At 46.5% G+C, this 16,925-nt stretch overlaps 1 protein-coding gene across 4 annotated transcripts in view; it reads right to left on the bottom strand.

Moving 5' to 3' along the window:
- lgsn (lengsin, lens protein with glutamine synthetase domain) overlaps positions 1–16,925 on the bottom strand; it is a 101,266-nt gene that overhangs the window by 27,060 nt on the left and 57,281 nt on the right. For 2 of the 4 annotated variants that reach the window (XM_070884333.1, XM_070884332.1), the window contains exon 2: positions 3,122–3,324. The exons of the other annotated variants lie outside the window; for them this stretch is intronic. In XM_070884333.1, coding sequence (XP_070740434.1) covers positions 3,122–3,247 — 126 coding nt within the window. In that variant the 5' untranslated portion in view covers positions 3,248–3,324. The remainder of the gene's footprint in view (positions 1–3,121; positions 3,325–16,925) is intronic. 4 annotated transcript variants of the gene reach the window in all.

Genomic DNA, 16,925 nt, shown 5'->3' with positions numbered 1-16,925 from the left:
TCCAGTCCATAGGAACTGATCCAGAGTCAATAGAATGTTGGAAAATGATGACCAATGCATCCACTATTTCTAGGGCCACTTCCTTAAGTACTCTGGGATGCAGCCTATCAGGCCCTGGGGATTTATCGGCCTTCAATACCATCAATTTCCCTAACACAATTTCCTGACTAATAAGGATTTCCTTCAGTTCCTACGTTTCGCTAGACCCTCGAACTCCTAGTATTTCCGGAAGGTTATTTGTGTTTCCTTAGTGAAGACAGAGCCAAAGTATTTGTTCAATTGGTCTGCCATTTCTTTGTTCCCCATTATAAATTCACCTGATTCTGACTGCAAAGGACCTATGTTGGTCTTCACTAATCTTTTTCTCTTCACATATCAATAGAAGCTTCTGCAGTCAGTTTTTATGTTCCCTGCAAGCTTCCTCTCATACTCTATTTTCCCCCTCCTAATTAGACCCTTTGTCCTCCTCTGCTGAATTCTAAACTTCTCAAAGTCCTCAGGTTTGCTGCTTTTTCTGGCCAATTTATATGCCTCTTCCTTGGATTTAACACTATCCCTAATTTCCCTTGTTAGCCACAGTTGAGCTACCTTCCCCGTTTTATTTTTACTCCAGACAGGGATGTACAATTGTTGAAGTTCATCCATGTAATCTATAAATGTCTGTCATTGCCTATCCACTGTTAACCCTTTAAGTATCATTTGCCAGTCTATCCTAGCCAATTCACGTCTCATACCATCAAAGTTACCTTTCCTTAAATTCAGGACCCTAGTCCCTAGACTGTGTCACTCTCCATCTTAATAAAGAATTCTACCATATTATGGTCACTCTTCCCCAGGGGACCTCACACAACAAGATTGCTAATTAGTCCTCTCTCATTACACAACACCCAGTCTAGGATGGCCAGCTCTCTAGTTGGTTCCTCGACATATTGGTCTAGAAAGCCATCCCTAATACACTCCAGGAAATCCTCCTCCACCACATTGCTACCAGCTTGGTTCGCCCAATCAATATGTAGATTAAAGTCGCCCATGATAACTGCTGTATCTTTATTGCACACATCCTTAATTTCTTGTTTGATGCCACCCCAACCTCACTACTACTCTTTGGTGGTCTGTACACAACTCCCACTAGCGTTTTCTGTCCTTTGGTATTCCGCAGCTCTACCCATACAGATTCCACATCATCCAAGCTAATGTCCTTTCTTACTATTGCCTTAATTACCTCTTTAACCAGCAACGCTACCCCAGCTCCTTTTCCTTTCTGTCTATCCTTCCTGAATGTTGAATAGCCCTGGATGTTGAGTTTCCAGCCTTGGTCACCCTGGAGCCATGTCTCTGTAATCTCAATTATATGATAATCGTTAATAACTGCCTGCGCAGTTAATTCATCCACCTTATTATGAATACTCCTCGCATTGAGGCACAGTGTCTTCAGGGTTGCCTTTTTAACACTCTTTGTCCCTTTAGAATGTTGCTGTAATGTGGCCCTTTTTAATTTTTGCTTTGGGTTTCTCTGCCCTCCACTTTTACTATTCTCCTTTCTATCTTTTGCTTCTGCCCCCATGTTATTTCCCTCTGTCTCCCTGCATAGGTTCCCATCCCCCTGCCATATTAGTTTAAACCCTCCCCAACAGCACCAGCAAACACTCCCCTAGGACATTGGTTCCGGTCCTGCCAGGTACAGACCGTCCGGTTTGTATTGGTCCCACCTCCCCCAGAACCGGTTTCAATGTCCCAGGAATTGAATCCCTCCCTCCTGCTCCATTTCTCAAGCCGCGTACTCATCTTAGCTATCCTGCTATTTCTACTCTGACTAGCACATGGCACTGGTAGCAATCCTGAGATTACTACCTTTGAGGTCCTTCATTCAGCTTGTAGGACCTCATCTCATTTTCTACCTATATCGTTGGTACCTATATGCACCATGACAACTGGCTGTTCACCCTCCCCCTCCAGAATGCCCTTCAGCCGCTCCGAGACATCCTTGACCCTTGCACCAGGGAGGCAACATACCATCCTGGAGTTTCGGTTGCGACTGCAGAAACGTCTATCTATCCCCCTTACAATTGAATTCCCTACCACTATAGCTCTCTCACTCTTTTTCCTGCCCTCCTGTGCAGCAGAGCCAACCACGGTGCCACGAACTTGGTTGCTGCTGCCTTCCCCTGGTGAGCCATCTCCCCCAACAATTTCCAAAGCGGTATATCTGTTTTGGAGGGAGATGACCACAGGGGAGTCCTGCACTGCCTTCCTACTCCTGCTCTGCCTGATGGTCACCCTTTCCCTATCTGCCTTTGTAACCTTTACCTGTGGTGTGATCAACTCACTGAACGTGCTATCCACGACATCCTCAGCACCGCGCATGCTCCAGAGTGAATCCATCCGCAGCTCCAGTGCCATCATGCAGTCTAACAGGAGCTGCAGCTGGATTCACTTCCTGCACACATAGTCGTTCCAGCGTCCCTGATTTCCTACATGGCACAGGAGGAGCAGGACACGGGTCTGGGCTCTCCTGCCATGACTTAACCCTTAAAATAACCTAATTTGGCAACAATGACAAAGGTTTCAAAGTGAAACTTCTCTTTTCGTTCAAGAACAAGTCAGTCAAAATGAAACTCTACCTCGCAAAAGTCTCTGCTGTGCAGTGCAATGGGTTACCGCACTCTGGGGTCGAACTTGACATTGCTCGATAGTGCGAAACGGGCGGTAGCTTTACATCGCCCCCCATTTTTATTTCCATTATCCTGTCGACTCCCTGGGTGAGAGGTGGTTGGTGGTGAGATCTGCTCAGTCTTTGGTCATGGTGCCTCACTCAACCCGCTAGGCCCTCCATTATGATTAATAACAGCGGAATAAAATCATAGAATGATACAGCACAGAATGAGGCCGTTCGGCCCATCATGCCCGTGCCGGCTCTTTGAAAGAGCTATCCAATTAGTCCCACTCCCCCTGCCCTTTCCCCATAGCCCTGCAAATTTCCTATTCAAGTACTCATCCAATTCCCTTTTGAAAGTTGTTGAATCAGCTTCCACCGGCCTTTCAGGCAATGCATTCCAGATTACAATAACTTGCTGTGTAAAAACAAAATCTTCATGTTGCCTCTGGTTCTTTTGCCAATTACCTTAAATCTGTGTCCTCTGGTTACCGGCCCTTCTGCCACTGGAAATAGTTTCTCCTTATTGACTCTATCAAAACCACTCATGATTTTCAGCCAATTGACAGGCCATTCCAATACTTTTACCCTCATATGAGTCTAGAAAGAGCTTTGGGATCTTGGCTTCCAACACCAACAGGATTCCGTATGGCAAAAGCAGCAAGAAAAGACTGCAAAACAGAGAGAAAAGTAAGAAAACTGTTTAAAATTTAAGGCAATTGGCAAAAGAACCAGAGGCGAGATGAGGAGAAAGGTTTTTATGCAGTGAGTCGTTATGATGTGGAATAGACTGCCTGAAAGGGTGGAAGCAGATTCAATAGTAACTTTCAAAAGGGAACTGGATGCCTGCTTAAAAAGTAAACATTGCAGAGCTACAGGGAAAGAGCAGGGGAGTGGAACTAATTGGAGAGCTCTTTCAGACAGCCGGCACAGTCACATAAGAATATAAAAAATAAGAGCAGGAGTAGGCCATTCGGCCCCTCGAGCCTGCTCTACCATTCAATCAGATCATGGCTGATCTTCGACCTCAACTCCATTTTCCTACACTATCCCCATATCCTTTGATTCGCTTAATATTCAAAAATCGAGCCTCCACAACCCTGTAAGGTGGAGAATTCCAAAGATTCACCACCCTCTGAGTGAAGAAATGTCTCCTCATCTCAGTCCTAAATGGCCAATCCCTTATTCTGTGACTATGAACCCTAGTTCTCGACTCTCTAGCCAGAGAAGCCTAGAATTAGAGTTGATTTGATCAAGGTTTATCAGATAATGAAGGACTGTGATGATTGTGTTTGTGTGGACCAATTGTTTCAGCTGAATGGGTTAGGGAGGACCAAGGGTCACGTTAACAAGATATGTAAGGCAAGAATGAGGTTAGATGTCAGAAAGCAGTTCTTATCCCAGAGAATAGTGGACCTGTGGAACAGGCTGTCATCTCCTGTGTTTTATGCTGATTTTCTACGTTCCTTCAGGCAAGAGCTGGATCTGTTTCTGGCTGGGGTGAGGATCACCTTGTATAAGAGGTTGGTGCCTGGTAACATTAATTAGGGCCAGAGTGGTTTCCTGGAATAGATTTGATCACCTAAGGTTTGGGTTGGGAGTGGGGGAGGGGCGTTTTTGAAGAGGGATTTTCCAGATTTTTCTCTCTTAATTGACTTGGGTAGTTACCTGGTATTTTGCCACCCCAGGAGATCACAAGGGATGGGGAGTGTCTGCATTGTAATACACAAGTCATCACAAATCTATGGGATAAGCTGGATGGGACCAGAGGGTCTTTTCCTGTCCAGCATTTTCCGTATGTCTGTATGGAGTTGAGGCAGCTTCTTTGGTCTTAGGCCTGAGGATGGGGGGGAGATCACACATACTGAACTGTTTTTTTATTCATGGATATTAGTGCTGTGAACGTTTTATTGTTAAATACAGATGGTTCAGATTTGCAGGCGAGAGGAATTTTACCTCATACAATCGCTGTCTTAAAACCAATGACCTCATCGTGGAAATGACTCTGGGCATCACTTTTAATTCCTTGGTAAACATCTCCAAAGCCCTTAGATTTTAAGGATCATCTTAAAGGAGGAGGGATTGGTAGTGAGGCGGAGAGGTTTAGGGAGGGAATTCCAGAGCTTAGGGCTTACGCAGCTGAAGGAACGGCCACCAATGGTGCCGCGATTAAAATCGGGGGTGCGCAAGAGGCCAGAATTGGAGGGTTGTGGGGCTGGAGGAGGTTACAGAGATAGAGAGGAGTGAGCTCATGGAAGGATTGGAATTCATGGATGAGAATTTTAACATCCAGGCATTGAAAGAATGGGGGAGAAAAGAAAAAGAGAAGTTCAAATTTCATTAACCGTCAGTAGAACAGTAGTTTGAAGTGACGACTTCAACTATTAAAACCATCAGCGCCCTCCACATTAGCAGGCTTATGACCTTGCCTGTTATGCTCCCCTCTGCCTTTTGTTTCAATAGAATATTTGCTGTCCTTCCTTCATCAGTTCAGATGAAGGATCTACATGCAAAATGTGAACACAATTTTCTTTCTCTTTCCACCTGCTGACGGATATAGTGTGCAATTCTATCTTCAATGTTTGAACGTGAATGTGACTGTCTCTCAGCTAGAGATAAACACAGTCTGCAGCAGGGGGCACTGTTCCATAACTCAGCCACAAGGCTTGTTCTCACAGGCTCAAGCAGCCAGTTTGACTTCAACATAAATAGCCATTAAAAATTTGCTCTGATGGAAAAAAAAAGAGTTGTTGAATAGCTGCTTCCCGCAGCATGTTTCATTTCTAACCTTAGAAAGAAATAACGTGCATTTCTATACCCACTTCATCACCTCAGGATGTCCCAAAGCGCTTTACAGCAATGAAGTACTTTTGAAGTGTACTCACTGTTGTAATGTAGAAATGCAGCAGCCAATTTTCTGCACATCAATCTCCCACAAACATCAATATGATAAATGACCAAATCATATGCTTAGTTGAGTGATAAATATTGTCCGGGAGAACTCCCCTGCTCTTCTTCAAAATAGTGCTATTGGGTCTTTAATGTCCACCTGAGAGGACAGACAGGGCCTCAGTTTAACACTTCATCCGAAAGGCGGCATCCTTCGGATGAGTATTATACCTAATCCATTGCTGATCCATTAAGAGAAATATGGGCAAATTCACCAAGTCTGTGCTCACAATCAGGGCTTATAGACTTATTTCCAATCCACGTTCACTGCCAACCAGGATCTGTAATGAGAATGTAACCTCTGTGAAGTTGTGCTAGAAAATATATTTAAATAAAATCAGTAGCCGAATCACATTTGTAATCCAACCGTGCAGCCACTCCCTCAGTACCGGCACTGGGAGTGTCAGCCTGGATTTAGTGTTCAAGTCTCTGAAGTGGGATTTTGAACTCGCAATCTTGTGCCTCAGAGCTATCAACTGGGCCACTGCTGAGACAGAAGATGGGTATTTAAATTGGTAATACTCCAAAGTAAGTGTAATACATTACTAATAAAAACACTCTGCAAGATGTCTCCAAATGTCATCATGTGACTTTTATTGTATTTACATCAGTAGTTGCATTACATCGGTTGTCCACTAGGTGGAGCGGTAGTCCACTAGGGGGAGCTCTATTACAGTAACCTCATTCACATTCTACAGATCAGCCATGATCTAACTGAATGGGTGAACAGGCTCCAGGGGCTGAATGACCTGCACCTGTTCCTAGTTTCCTATATTTCTATGTTCCAGATCAAGAAAACTATCTGTAAGAAAGACAGGTGGGGGTGCTGGGGATATATGGGTAGGAATGGGCACTCAACTTGTAAATAATCACATCTCACAAATAAAGTGGAGGTGGCGACAATGATTCATGTTGGAAATTGATGACACGGCATCTTTAAATGATGCCAAGCTCGGATAATATTTAGAGGTTAGACGGATAAACAGAATTTCATAACAGGCTTAAGATGCTGCCTTTTTAAGTCATGTTAAAGTGAGTCACTGACGCAGTAATCTGGATTATGTTCTTTATGCTTCACTGTTAAATTCAATGAAGGTCGACATGATGTATTGGTCTCATGCACTGGTATCAAGTTGTACGTTCTACAGTCTGCGTATCTTTCCCCTACATAGTCAAAACATGGTTATTCCTATCTGCATAATCAGATTTACACACAAGGCATATATAGATCTGACATTTGTTTATCATGGTGATCATATGTTCACAAAGAAAGAACAACTTGCATTTCTATAGCGCCTTTCACAACCTCAGGACGTCCTAAAGTGCTTCACAGCCAATGAAGTACTTTTGAAATGTTGCCATGTGGGAAACACGTTAGCCAATCTGCGCACAGCAAAGTCCCACAAACAGTAATATGACAATAACCAGATAAACTGTTTTTAGTTGTCGGTTGAGGAATAAATATTGGCCAGGACACCAGGGAGAATTCCCCCTTGCTCTTCATCAAAATAGTGCCTTAGGATCTTTTATGTCTAATTCAGAAGGCAGATGGGTGGGAGGAGGCTCGTGTGGAGCATAAACGCCGGCATAGACCAGTTGGGCTGAATGGCCTGTTTCTGTGCTGTACATTCTATGTAGAAAACTGAGGAAGAGCAGCCCCAGGATGGTGGCATGCCCCCAAATTCATAGCTACAAAATAAAAGAGCATCGACATTTATCAACAAAGTTGCAATTCAGAAAGTTGCTTCAAGACACATATTTAGCTTCATCAGGCCCTCTTCTCACCCATTTAGGGCTTCTAATGTCAGCGTGGCTCAGTTAGTAGCACACCTGCCTCTGAATCAGAAGGTCGTGGGTTCAAATCCCACTCCAGCGACTTGAGTACATAATCTAGGCTGACACTCCAGTGCAGTGCTGAGGGAGGGCTGCACTGTCAGAGGTACTGTCTTTCAGATGAGGCGTTAAACCGAGGTTCCATCTGTTCTCTCAGGTGGACATTAAAGATCTCATGGCACTATTTCAAAGAAGATCAGAAAAATTCTTTCCAGAGTCTTGACCAATATTAATCACTCAATCAACATAACAAAAACAGATTATCTGGTCATTTATCTCATTGCTCTTTGTGGAATGTTGTGTGTAAATTGGCTGTCGTGTTTCCTACATTACAACAATGACTACACTTTATTTACTGCATTGTCTGTAAAGCGCTTTGGGGCATCTTGAGGTGATGAATGGCGCTATAGAAATGCAGGATCATTCCTTCTTTGTCCTCACCCATTTTGGGCTTTTAATTCATTCAGCACAATCTCCTCCAATAACATTTATTCTCCACCAGATAAAACTAAGGGCTGGATTTGGCAGTAAATTTAGCGCTTTATAAAAGTCTGGAAAATTCATCCGAAACTCAGCGACATTGATTGTGGGCGCTAAATCAGGCGTTACACACCTGTGCTTGGCCGTCCCAGCCAAAACCACCGCGCAAAAAACGTAACTTTACTTGCGCATGCGAAGAGGTGCCTTATAGTTCCCGTAATCAGCCAAAAGTTGAGGGCGCAGCAATATAAGTTTGCCTATGCGCAGATCCACCTGTGCACTTCGAACAGAGGGGAAGAAATGGAGGAGCAGGAGGGACACCAGAGAGCACCGCCGCTTCTCAGCCACGGCCACTGAGGTAGTGATACAGGCCACAGAGAGGAGGTGGCCTGCACTGCAACTTACTGGAGGAAGGAGGCCTGTGCCAAGGGTCTTCAGAGGGATTTGGAGGGAGATTGCACAGGAGGTGTCAGTAACAGACACAGTGCCTAGAACTGCTACCCAATGTCGCAAGAAGTTTAACGACCTCACGAGGGTCGTCGGGGTGAGTACCCTTTATATTTATGTACCCCTGCCATGGTTGCAAGATCACTGTCTCACGCAATGTAAAGTCTTTGACGGAGCTGCCATGTGTTCCAGGCCATGGTGTGGGTTGGTGAAGCCACCTGAAAGCTGCAGGCTCACTTCACCAGCCAGGCCCTCTGCATTCAGGCGGTGCGGACCCTCTTGTCCCCTATTCATTCTCACCCCTCCTCGCACCACCCTATGACTCTTGATATGCATTTGGCAAACGTCACCTTGAGCCGCAATCCTAGCTGGCTCTCACCTGCTCCCAGCCTTTCCACCTGCTCATTGCGCGTCACGCAGATTATAAAGCACATCTTTACACTTCCAGACAGTAGCAGCACACTCACTCACACATTCTTCTTGTTCTTATTGTAGGCGAAATTGGTGCATAATCGCTGGGAGCAACAGCACACCGGAGGCAGAGAGCCTGATCTTCAGGACCCCACTCAGGTGCAGCAGCGAGTGTTGGTGCAATGGCGGTCAGGCAGAGCCCCCTATGGGTAGTGACGGTATGGGAATGGCGTTTGCGATTTATGTAACTTCCTTGACCCCTGATATCAACTGGCCTACTCCCTTTACATATAAATGTCCAATGCCACCTTCCTCTTATCTCCCTGCCCCCTCCCCTGTTATAACCACACGTCTGTTGCTTTGTGCTTACAGATGATCAGCCACAAGCACATCAGCCAGCCCCTGAACCATCAACATCGGGCGACGGGGGAGATGATGAGGGAGGGGACGACAGTGTGCTCACTGAGCGGGAGACCCCATTGGTCCCACCGAGTGGGGAGACCACCTCAGTGGAGGAGCCTGTTTTTTGAGGAGTTTGAGGACGCTGAGGCTCCTGGCCCCAGTGGCCTGCAGCAATGCCCAGCGGGAGGGGAAGCTCAGAGGCCAGTGCGCTGGAAGGTGAGTCAGCCCAGGAGTCCCGCTGAGAGACAGGCAGACAGGGACCTGGACTTGGTCACTCTGTCCAGGGAGATCACACAAATGCACCGCGACCTCATGGGTGCACTGGAGAGGGTCCCGCACAGTATCGAGGCACTTGATGTGAGTGTGAGGGAGGCTGTCTCAAGCATTGCCCGTGCCTCTCAGGAGTCCAACGAGTACCTCTTTGCCCGCTCACAGAGGGAGATGAGTTGAACGAGCGATAGTGGAGTCCTAGAGGGGATGGCACGTACCCTGGCTGACGTGGCAGCAGCAATCAGATCACAGGCCCAAGCCACGTAAGGACTGCGTGATGTGATGCAGTCACTGGTTGCTGGCATGGACTCACAGACTGCTGCGTTTCAGGCTCAGTGTGCTCTGAGTCAGTCTCAGATTGATGCCATGCAATCACTGACTGCTGCCATCCTCTCTGTGTTCCCCACAGTCCAACGGGGAAGCGATGGTGCCGAAGCAGGCCAGCAATGTGTGCTTACACAGCGTGCTCTGGATGCTGACACTCCGCCCAGTGTGAGTGGCAGTGGGCCCCTGGAAATGGAAGGTGCTGTCCCCTTCCTCAAGTTAACAGCATTCTGGCTCCCACCACTGCCCCTCCACTTTGCACATACCGCGTTCTACACCCGAGCCATCCCAGACTGCTACCGCCGTTGCTGAGGTGGTAGACTCCTTAGCCGGGGCTTCCAGGCCCAGAGCTGGTCCACGGCATCCTGGTAGGCCATCTGTACTCTGCCCCACACACACAGCAGCCCTCAAGCAGCCTTGCTGCAGGCACTGAGGCCACATTGAGGAGGAGCACGAGGCATGGGAGGGAGGTAAAGGTGAGGGGTGGGAAATGTCAGGCAAAGTCTGACTGATGACTTTTCCCACCATGGACAGATGTAATCCCAATGTAAATAATGGCTGTAAATAGGTAGTTATATTGTTGCACTTCATTGTGCTTACGTTTTGTTTTGTTACTTGCTGGGTGGGGTGGGGTAGCGGGGGGGTAGGGGGGGAATCTGGTTCTGTTGGTTGAGACGCTAACGTTGGTGTTTTGCATTGGTATCTTATGCATCATTGTAGAGTTTAACGGAGATGTGCCATTATCGTGGCACATAGCGCGGTCAGTATTAGTTGAACCCTCAGCTTCCTCCATTCAAGAATACCGACCTATTATGAGGCAGTGACGTGTGGCTCTTAGTCCGGCACCATCACCATGCTGCCTCCACCTTGGATGGTGCTCATCCTGGTGTGGTTGGCCATTCGGGGCCTCGCCCGACTCCTGTTCATCGTCCTCCTCCTCCTGAGGTGGGTCTGCAATCCGCACTGGCAATGCCTGGCCCCTCATGATACCCAAGTTGTGCAGCATGCAGCACATCACAATGAATTCCGACACTTATCACGCTGCCTCCAGAGCGGTCCAGGCATCGGAAACGCGGCTTGAGCACCCCTATTGTCTGTTCGATGAAGTTGCAGGTGGCCGCATGGCTCTCATTGTAGCGCTGCTCCACTTCTGTGGTGGGGTTGTGGAGGGGTCATGAGCCAGATGGCTAGGCCATCTCCTTCGACCCCAATCAGCCAGCCACACCCTTCCCATGGGATGAAAATATCATGTGTACTCCCTGGATAGCGGGCACTGGCGGCGAGGATGCACTGCGTGTGGTTGCACACCAGCTGCACATTCAGCGAGTGGTATCCCTTTCGGTTTCTGAATACCCCTGCGTTGTGTAACGGTGCTCGCAAGGCCACTTGTGTGCAGTCAATGGCTCCTTGAACCCTCGGGAAGCCCATAATTCTGCCAAAGCCAAATGTCCGCTCATTCTGGCTCTCCCTGCTCATTGGGAACATTATGAAGTTAATTCTGCAGGCATAGAGAGCCTTTGTGATGTGGCGAATGCAGCAATATGCAGCATATTGAGAGATGTTGCATATGTCCCCTGCTGCAGCCTGGAAGGAGTCGGAGGCATAGAAGGCGCCAAAGTGACCTTCACTGCATGGTGCCGATGTGAGGCTGCAGGTCTGCCTGTAGGAGATGGCATATCTCCATCATCCATCATCATTATCATAGGCAGTCCCTCAAAGTCGAGAAAGACTTGCTTCCACTCTAAAAGTAAGTTCTCAGGTGACTGTACAGTCCAATATGGGAATTACAGTCTCTGTCGCAGGTGGGACAGACAGTGGTTGAAGGAAAGGGTGGGTGGGGAGTCTGGTTTGCCGCACGCTCCTTCCTCTGTCTGCACTTGTTTTCTGCATGCTCTCGGCGACGAGACTCAAGGTACTCAATGCCCTCCCAGATGCTCTTCCTCCACTCAGGGCAGTCTTGGGCCAGGTATTCCCAGGTGTCGGTGGGGATATTGCACTTTATCAAGGAGGCTTTGAGGGTGTCCTTGAAGCGTTTCCTCTGCCCACCTGAGGCTCGCTTGCCATGTAGGAGTTCCAAGTAGAGCATTTGCTTTGGGAATCTCGTGTCAGGCATGTGAACGATGTGGCCCGCCCAACGGAGCTGGCCGAATGTGGTCAGTGCTTCGATGCTGGGGATGTTGGCCTGAGCGAGAATGCTAACGTTGGTGCGCCTATCCTCCCAGTGGATTTGCAGGACCTTGCAGAGGCAGTGCTGGTGGTACTTCTCCGGTGCTTTGAGGTGTCTACTGTATATGGTCCACGTCTCTGAGCCATATAGGAGGGCGGGTGTCACTACTGCCCTGTAGACCATGAGCTTGGTGCCAGATTTGAGATCCCGGTCTTCCAACACTCTCTTCCACAGGTGACCGAATGCTGCGCTGGCACACAGGAAGCAGTATTGGACCTCATCATTGATGTCTGCCCTTGCAGATAGTAAGTACTTCCTTTGGAAGTGCAGTCTTCTCACACACTGCTCCTCAGAACGCTGGTGGTATGAGTGTTGCTGTCTGTAAACTCGTAGGGGGAGGGGGGGGAGGCGCGGTGGGGTAAGGCCTCCTGTCTAGAGGTCTTTGGCCTCTCTTCATCCATGGCCCGACATAGCTAAGAGCCCTTCGGTCTTGACGCCGCTTAACAAGAGCATGGAGTAAGAGACGCTGGTGAACTAGTAAAGCCCCCAATAAATTATTTCACTGAAGTTGTAAGGATGCTGTAATAGCAGATAAATCTGCCGCTTTTATGACAGGTTCACGCAGCGTGCTGTGCGCAAACATTGCACTCAATGTGATCTCCGATTTAGGACTCTCCTCCCTCACTTTAAACACGCTGCAAATAGCGCCTATTCGACCGTGGGAACGCCTGGTTTTTCAGACGTCAATTGGGGCGGGTGTTAACGGCGGCGTTAGCACCTAATTTTACGACCGGGGCGTTCACGAGGACGTTGCACGATGACTGACGTCATGATCTGAATGAAACTACAGAGCGAGGCGGTAGTGTTTTACACCGCCACAAAACCGGAACTGAATTTCCCGGCGGGGCGCTGTTGGCTGGCCACCTGGGTGGTAAGCATTTCAACACCTTTTACCGCCCCTCCGGGGCACGAACAGAGGTGCAATCCAACCGGAAATTCAGCCCCAAATGTACTAAGATGCCAACCAAATCTTACTGGTGAGACTGTGCAGACTGAGACTGCTCGAGCATGGCCTGCTTGTGAAGCACAATCAGCAGTAGATTGCAAGCTGACGAGCAAATATAGAATAAAGTATAGGGTAACAGACACCTCAAATTGTGGTACAAGGCTGTAATTCAATCAAGGGTTTGAATGACGTCATAAACCTAAATTAAAACTCAGTTTATGGCGCCTGCACCCCGTATTACAGTGTGTCCTTTTAACATACTTCTAGTGATATGTTTTATACAAAACATACACCACTGTTATTACAGTTAATTTTGAACCTATAATGACTTGCCTGGCACATAAATCTTACGGACAACAAACTGTTTGCTGTGACATGCTCTTTACTGTCGTTATGGGAACTTTTCATAGATCTCTCCTCAAAGATGTTTAGCTGTAACTAGAGTGCTAGAATGTACTAAAGCAGTGTTTCTCAAATTGAAATTGGGTCAGGGTAGACAGTATTCCCAGCTCATGGATACCATTGTTGCAAATTGCATAACACCACCACAACGCACCAGGGCTTAACAAATGTCCTTTTCTGTGGCTGCTGTGTGATAGAAACAATTCTGTACAACCCACATGAATAACAGTAGTTTGAATGTGGAACTCGTGACCACAAGGAGTGGTTGAGGCGAATAGCATAGATGCATTTAAGGGGAAGCTGGATAAGCACATGAGGGAGACAGGAATAGAAGGTTATGCTGATAGGATGAGAAAAAGAGGGCTGCAAGGAGACTCGTGTGGAGCATAAACATCAGCATAGGGCAGTTTGGCCGAATGGTCTGTTTCTGTGCTGTACATTCTATGTCATTCTATGTGTATCCTAGATGAAGACATTATGATGTGAGCTGAGAGCTTTTAATTTCTAAAAAGTTGTTTAAAGAGCATGTTGATACCCTTGTGAGTTGTGGCAGTAAACTTAGGGTCACCATGTGGGTACGGTAGCATAGTGGTTATGTTATTGGACTAGTAATCCAGAAGCCTGGACTAATGAGCCAGAGACATGAGTTCAAATCCCACAACAGCAGCTGGGGAATTTAAATTCAGTTAAATAAATCTGGAATCAAAAAAAAAAGCTAATATCAGTAATAGTGCATGAAACCATTGGATTGTTGTAAAAACCCATCTGGTTCACTAATGTCCTTTAAGGAAGGAAATCTGCTGTCCTTCCCTTGTAAGTCTATATGTAACTCCAAACCCACAGCAAATGTGGTTGACTCTGAAATGATGGCTCACCATCAATTTCTCAAAGTGGTCAATAGACTCCCATGAACAAATTTTTTAAAAAATGTCTAAAAAGTTTTCTCAAGGTTAAGATACACAGCTTCTTCAACCGCAAGGAACAGGGAGAAGCCACATTAGTTTGCTCGGCTTCAAACATACAATTTAGTTAATCCAGATGATAATAGAATGCTGTGCAGTCACTCTCTAGCTGACTTTGCCTTCCTGTGAGAAGGCACCTCCTCAACACTCTCTGTTTCCCGCTGATAGTATGAACAGGTTTCAGTAACCGCTGTGTGAAAAATCGTGGATGCAAATCTACATTCTACAGCTACAACTTGCATTTATAGCGCGCCTTTAAGGTAGAAAATTGGCCCAAGGTGCTTCACTGAGGGATAAAATGAAAAACCGTGTCAATGAAGGAGATATTAGGAGGGAGACCAGAAGCTTGGTTGGAGAGCTGGGTTTTAAGGAGGATCCTAAAGAAGGAGAAAGAGGTAGAGAGGTGGAGGAGTTTAGGGAGGGAATTCAAGAGCGTGCGGCCTTGGCAGCGAAAAGCATTGCTGCCAACGGTGGGGTGAAGGAAGAGGGGGCTGCATAAGACATCAGTGCCAGAGGTCTGGAGGATTCTGGGAGGGGAGGGGCTGGTTGTATTGCTAAATGAGGTTCAAGAGATAAGGCCAGGCCAAGTAAGGATTTCACATTCTGCTTCAGTTATCTCTCTCTTCTTGTGATGTCTTCTCTCTCTGGGTATGTACATTTTGTGTCGCTTTTGCTACGGAGCCATTTAGGTGCTGCCTCAAACTGCTGGTGTAACAAGGGACTCCATTCCAGAGATTATTTTCCCCTTGCTGGAAGGAGTTAATCGACAATGTGGAGCAACAGTGAAGTAAACAAACAGCATGCCTTTGGAAAATAGAAAAGAACAAATCCTCAACTGCATTAATAGAGTTCACTGTAGAACTGGTTTTGTCAGTATCTCTCAAATGTTTACATGCCTCAACAGCTTGGTACAAAGGTCTTGAACACTGGTCTTGATCCACACAACATATGAACTGCACTTCTGTTAATCGCCATTTCTGGAAAGTTGGAGACTGTTAAAATAACTCTCTCCCCCAAAAAGCTGTTGAGGCTGGGGGGTCAATTAAAAATGTCAAAACTGAGATTGATAGATTTTTGTTAGGTAAGGGTATTAAGGGATATGGAGCTAAGGCAGCTGGATGGAGTAAATATACAGATCAGCCATGATCTCACTGAATGGCAGAACAGGCTCGAGGGGCTATGTTAAGAAAATGTCTAGGTATAATTTGGAATATTTCAGTTAAAGTGAACAATTTTTACTCCCGTCTTTATATTCATAATGAGCCATCAGCAGCTGAGGCATTGTATTTCCTCAGCTGAGACACAGGATAGTACCTAGAAAGCAAATCCTTACTTCCAAAGGCTGCAGCAACCCAACTTTCCTTGGGCACAAGTGCCACTGTTGAAGGCGTTAGAAAATGTGCCTCCTTGCTCTCCAATGTGAGTCCCACAATTCCTGACAGTTAAGTGGTGAAAAAGAGAGTAGGGCCCCAAGGTCAAAGGTCTGCTTGACCACCACTCTCGCAGGGTCACCACTTCAACATGAACCACTCTCCTAGGTCCCCACACCAATGTAAAGGTGCCTTTTCCTGTCACCGAGCTGGTCCTGTTCTGCATATTGCATAGTAATTGCATATTTACCATTTTCCAATGACTCAGTAAGAAATAAAGGATTATTTTCCCAGACTGTTTAAATACAAACTTACAATGATGACTAAATAAAAATGTTGCCCCCCCCCCCCACCAAATATTTCTCAAATAACAATAATTATATAATGCCTTTAAAGTACAAAAGCATCCCACGCTCATCTTGAAGGTGTAAAGAAAGAACTTGCATTTATATAGTGCCTTTCACAAGCTCATGACATCCCAAAGTGCTTCGCAGCCAATGAAGTACTTCTGAAGTGTAGTCGGCGTAACGGTGGGTGGGAGTAGGCAGTCAAAGAAATGGAGAGGATTTGGGGGGGTCAGTAGCTTAACTCAGGGCCAAACTGGGATGTCAAGGTCGCAACCAGCCTGGTTCAGCCTGAGATAGCAACCAAGAAGGGAATGTGAGTTTGTGGCCAGGCTATGGAGTTTGGGGTGGGAGCTGAAGACGAGGGGTTAGTTTTCCTAATGTTTATCTGGGAGACTGGAAGTCAGGAAAACAATCCAACAGTACAAGAGTAGTGGGGGGGAGGGGTAGTTTCAAGAGAGCTGGTGGAGAAATGGAGCTGGATGTCATTAGCAGACATGTGAAAGTTGACCCCATGCCTGTGGATGATGTCGCCAAGAATTAGCATGTAGGTGAGGAAGAGGAGGGGGCCAAGAATGGATAAACATTTCAAGATAATAAATATTTCAAAAGAATTTTAAAAATCTGTGACAAGAACATGGTACTAGCATTTAATGTTTTTAATTGTAACAAAGAATATCAGCATGAGAATCCTGTTCCCCTTTAAGAACTCCTTCACACCTGGAGTTTCCAAATCACCTGGAGTAGCCAATCAAAACAGGCTAGGCAGGCAAAAAAGCCTAATCTCCGCAGCATTTACGCCCAAGTATTGAATTAAATATACTTGCATGCATTTTGAAGCCTGAATGAAGACATTTTAAAACTAGAATGAAAATGCCGCCAATTTATCCCGACTTATTTTTTTC

The sequence above is a fragment of the Pristiophorus japonicus genome, chromosome 7 (genome assembly GCF_044704955.1).
Source record: "Pristiophorus japonicus isolate sPriJap1 chromosome 7, sPriJap1.hap1, whole genome shotgun sequence".
Taxonomy (NCBI): domain Eukaryota; kingdom Metazoa; phylum Chordata; class Chondrichthyes; family Pristiophoridae; genus Pristiophorus; species Pristiophorus japonicus.
This window is presented reverse-complemented; position numbering and strand designations above follow the sequence as displayed.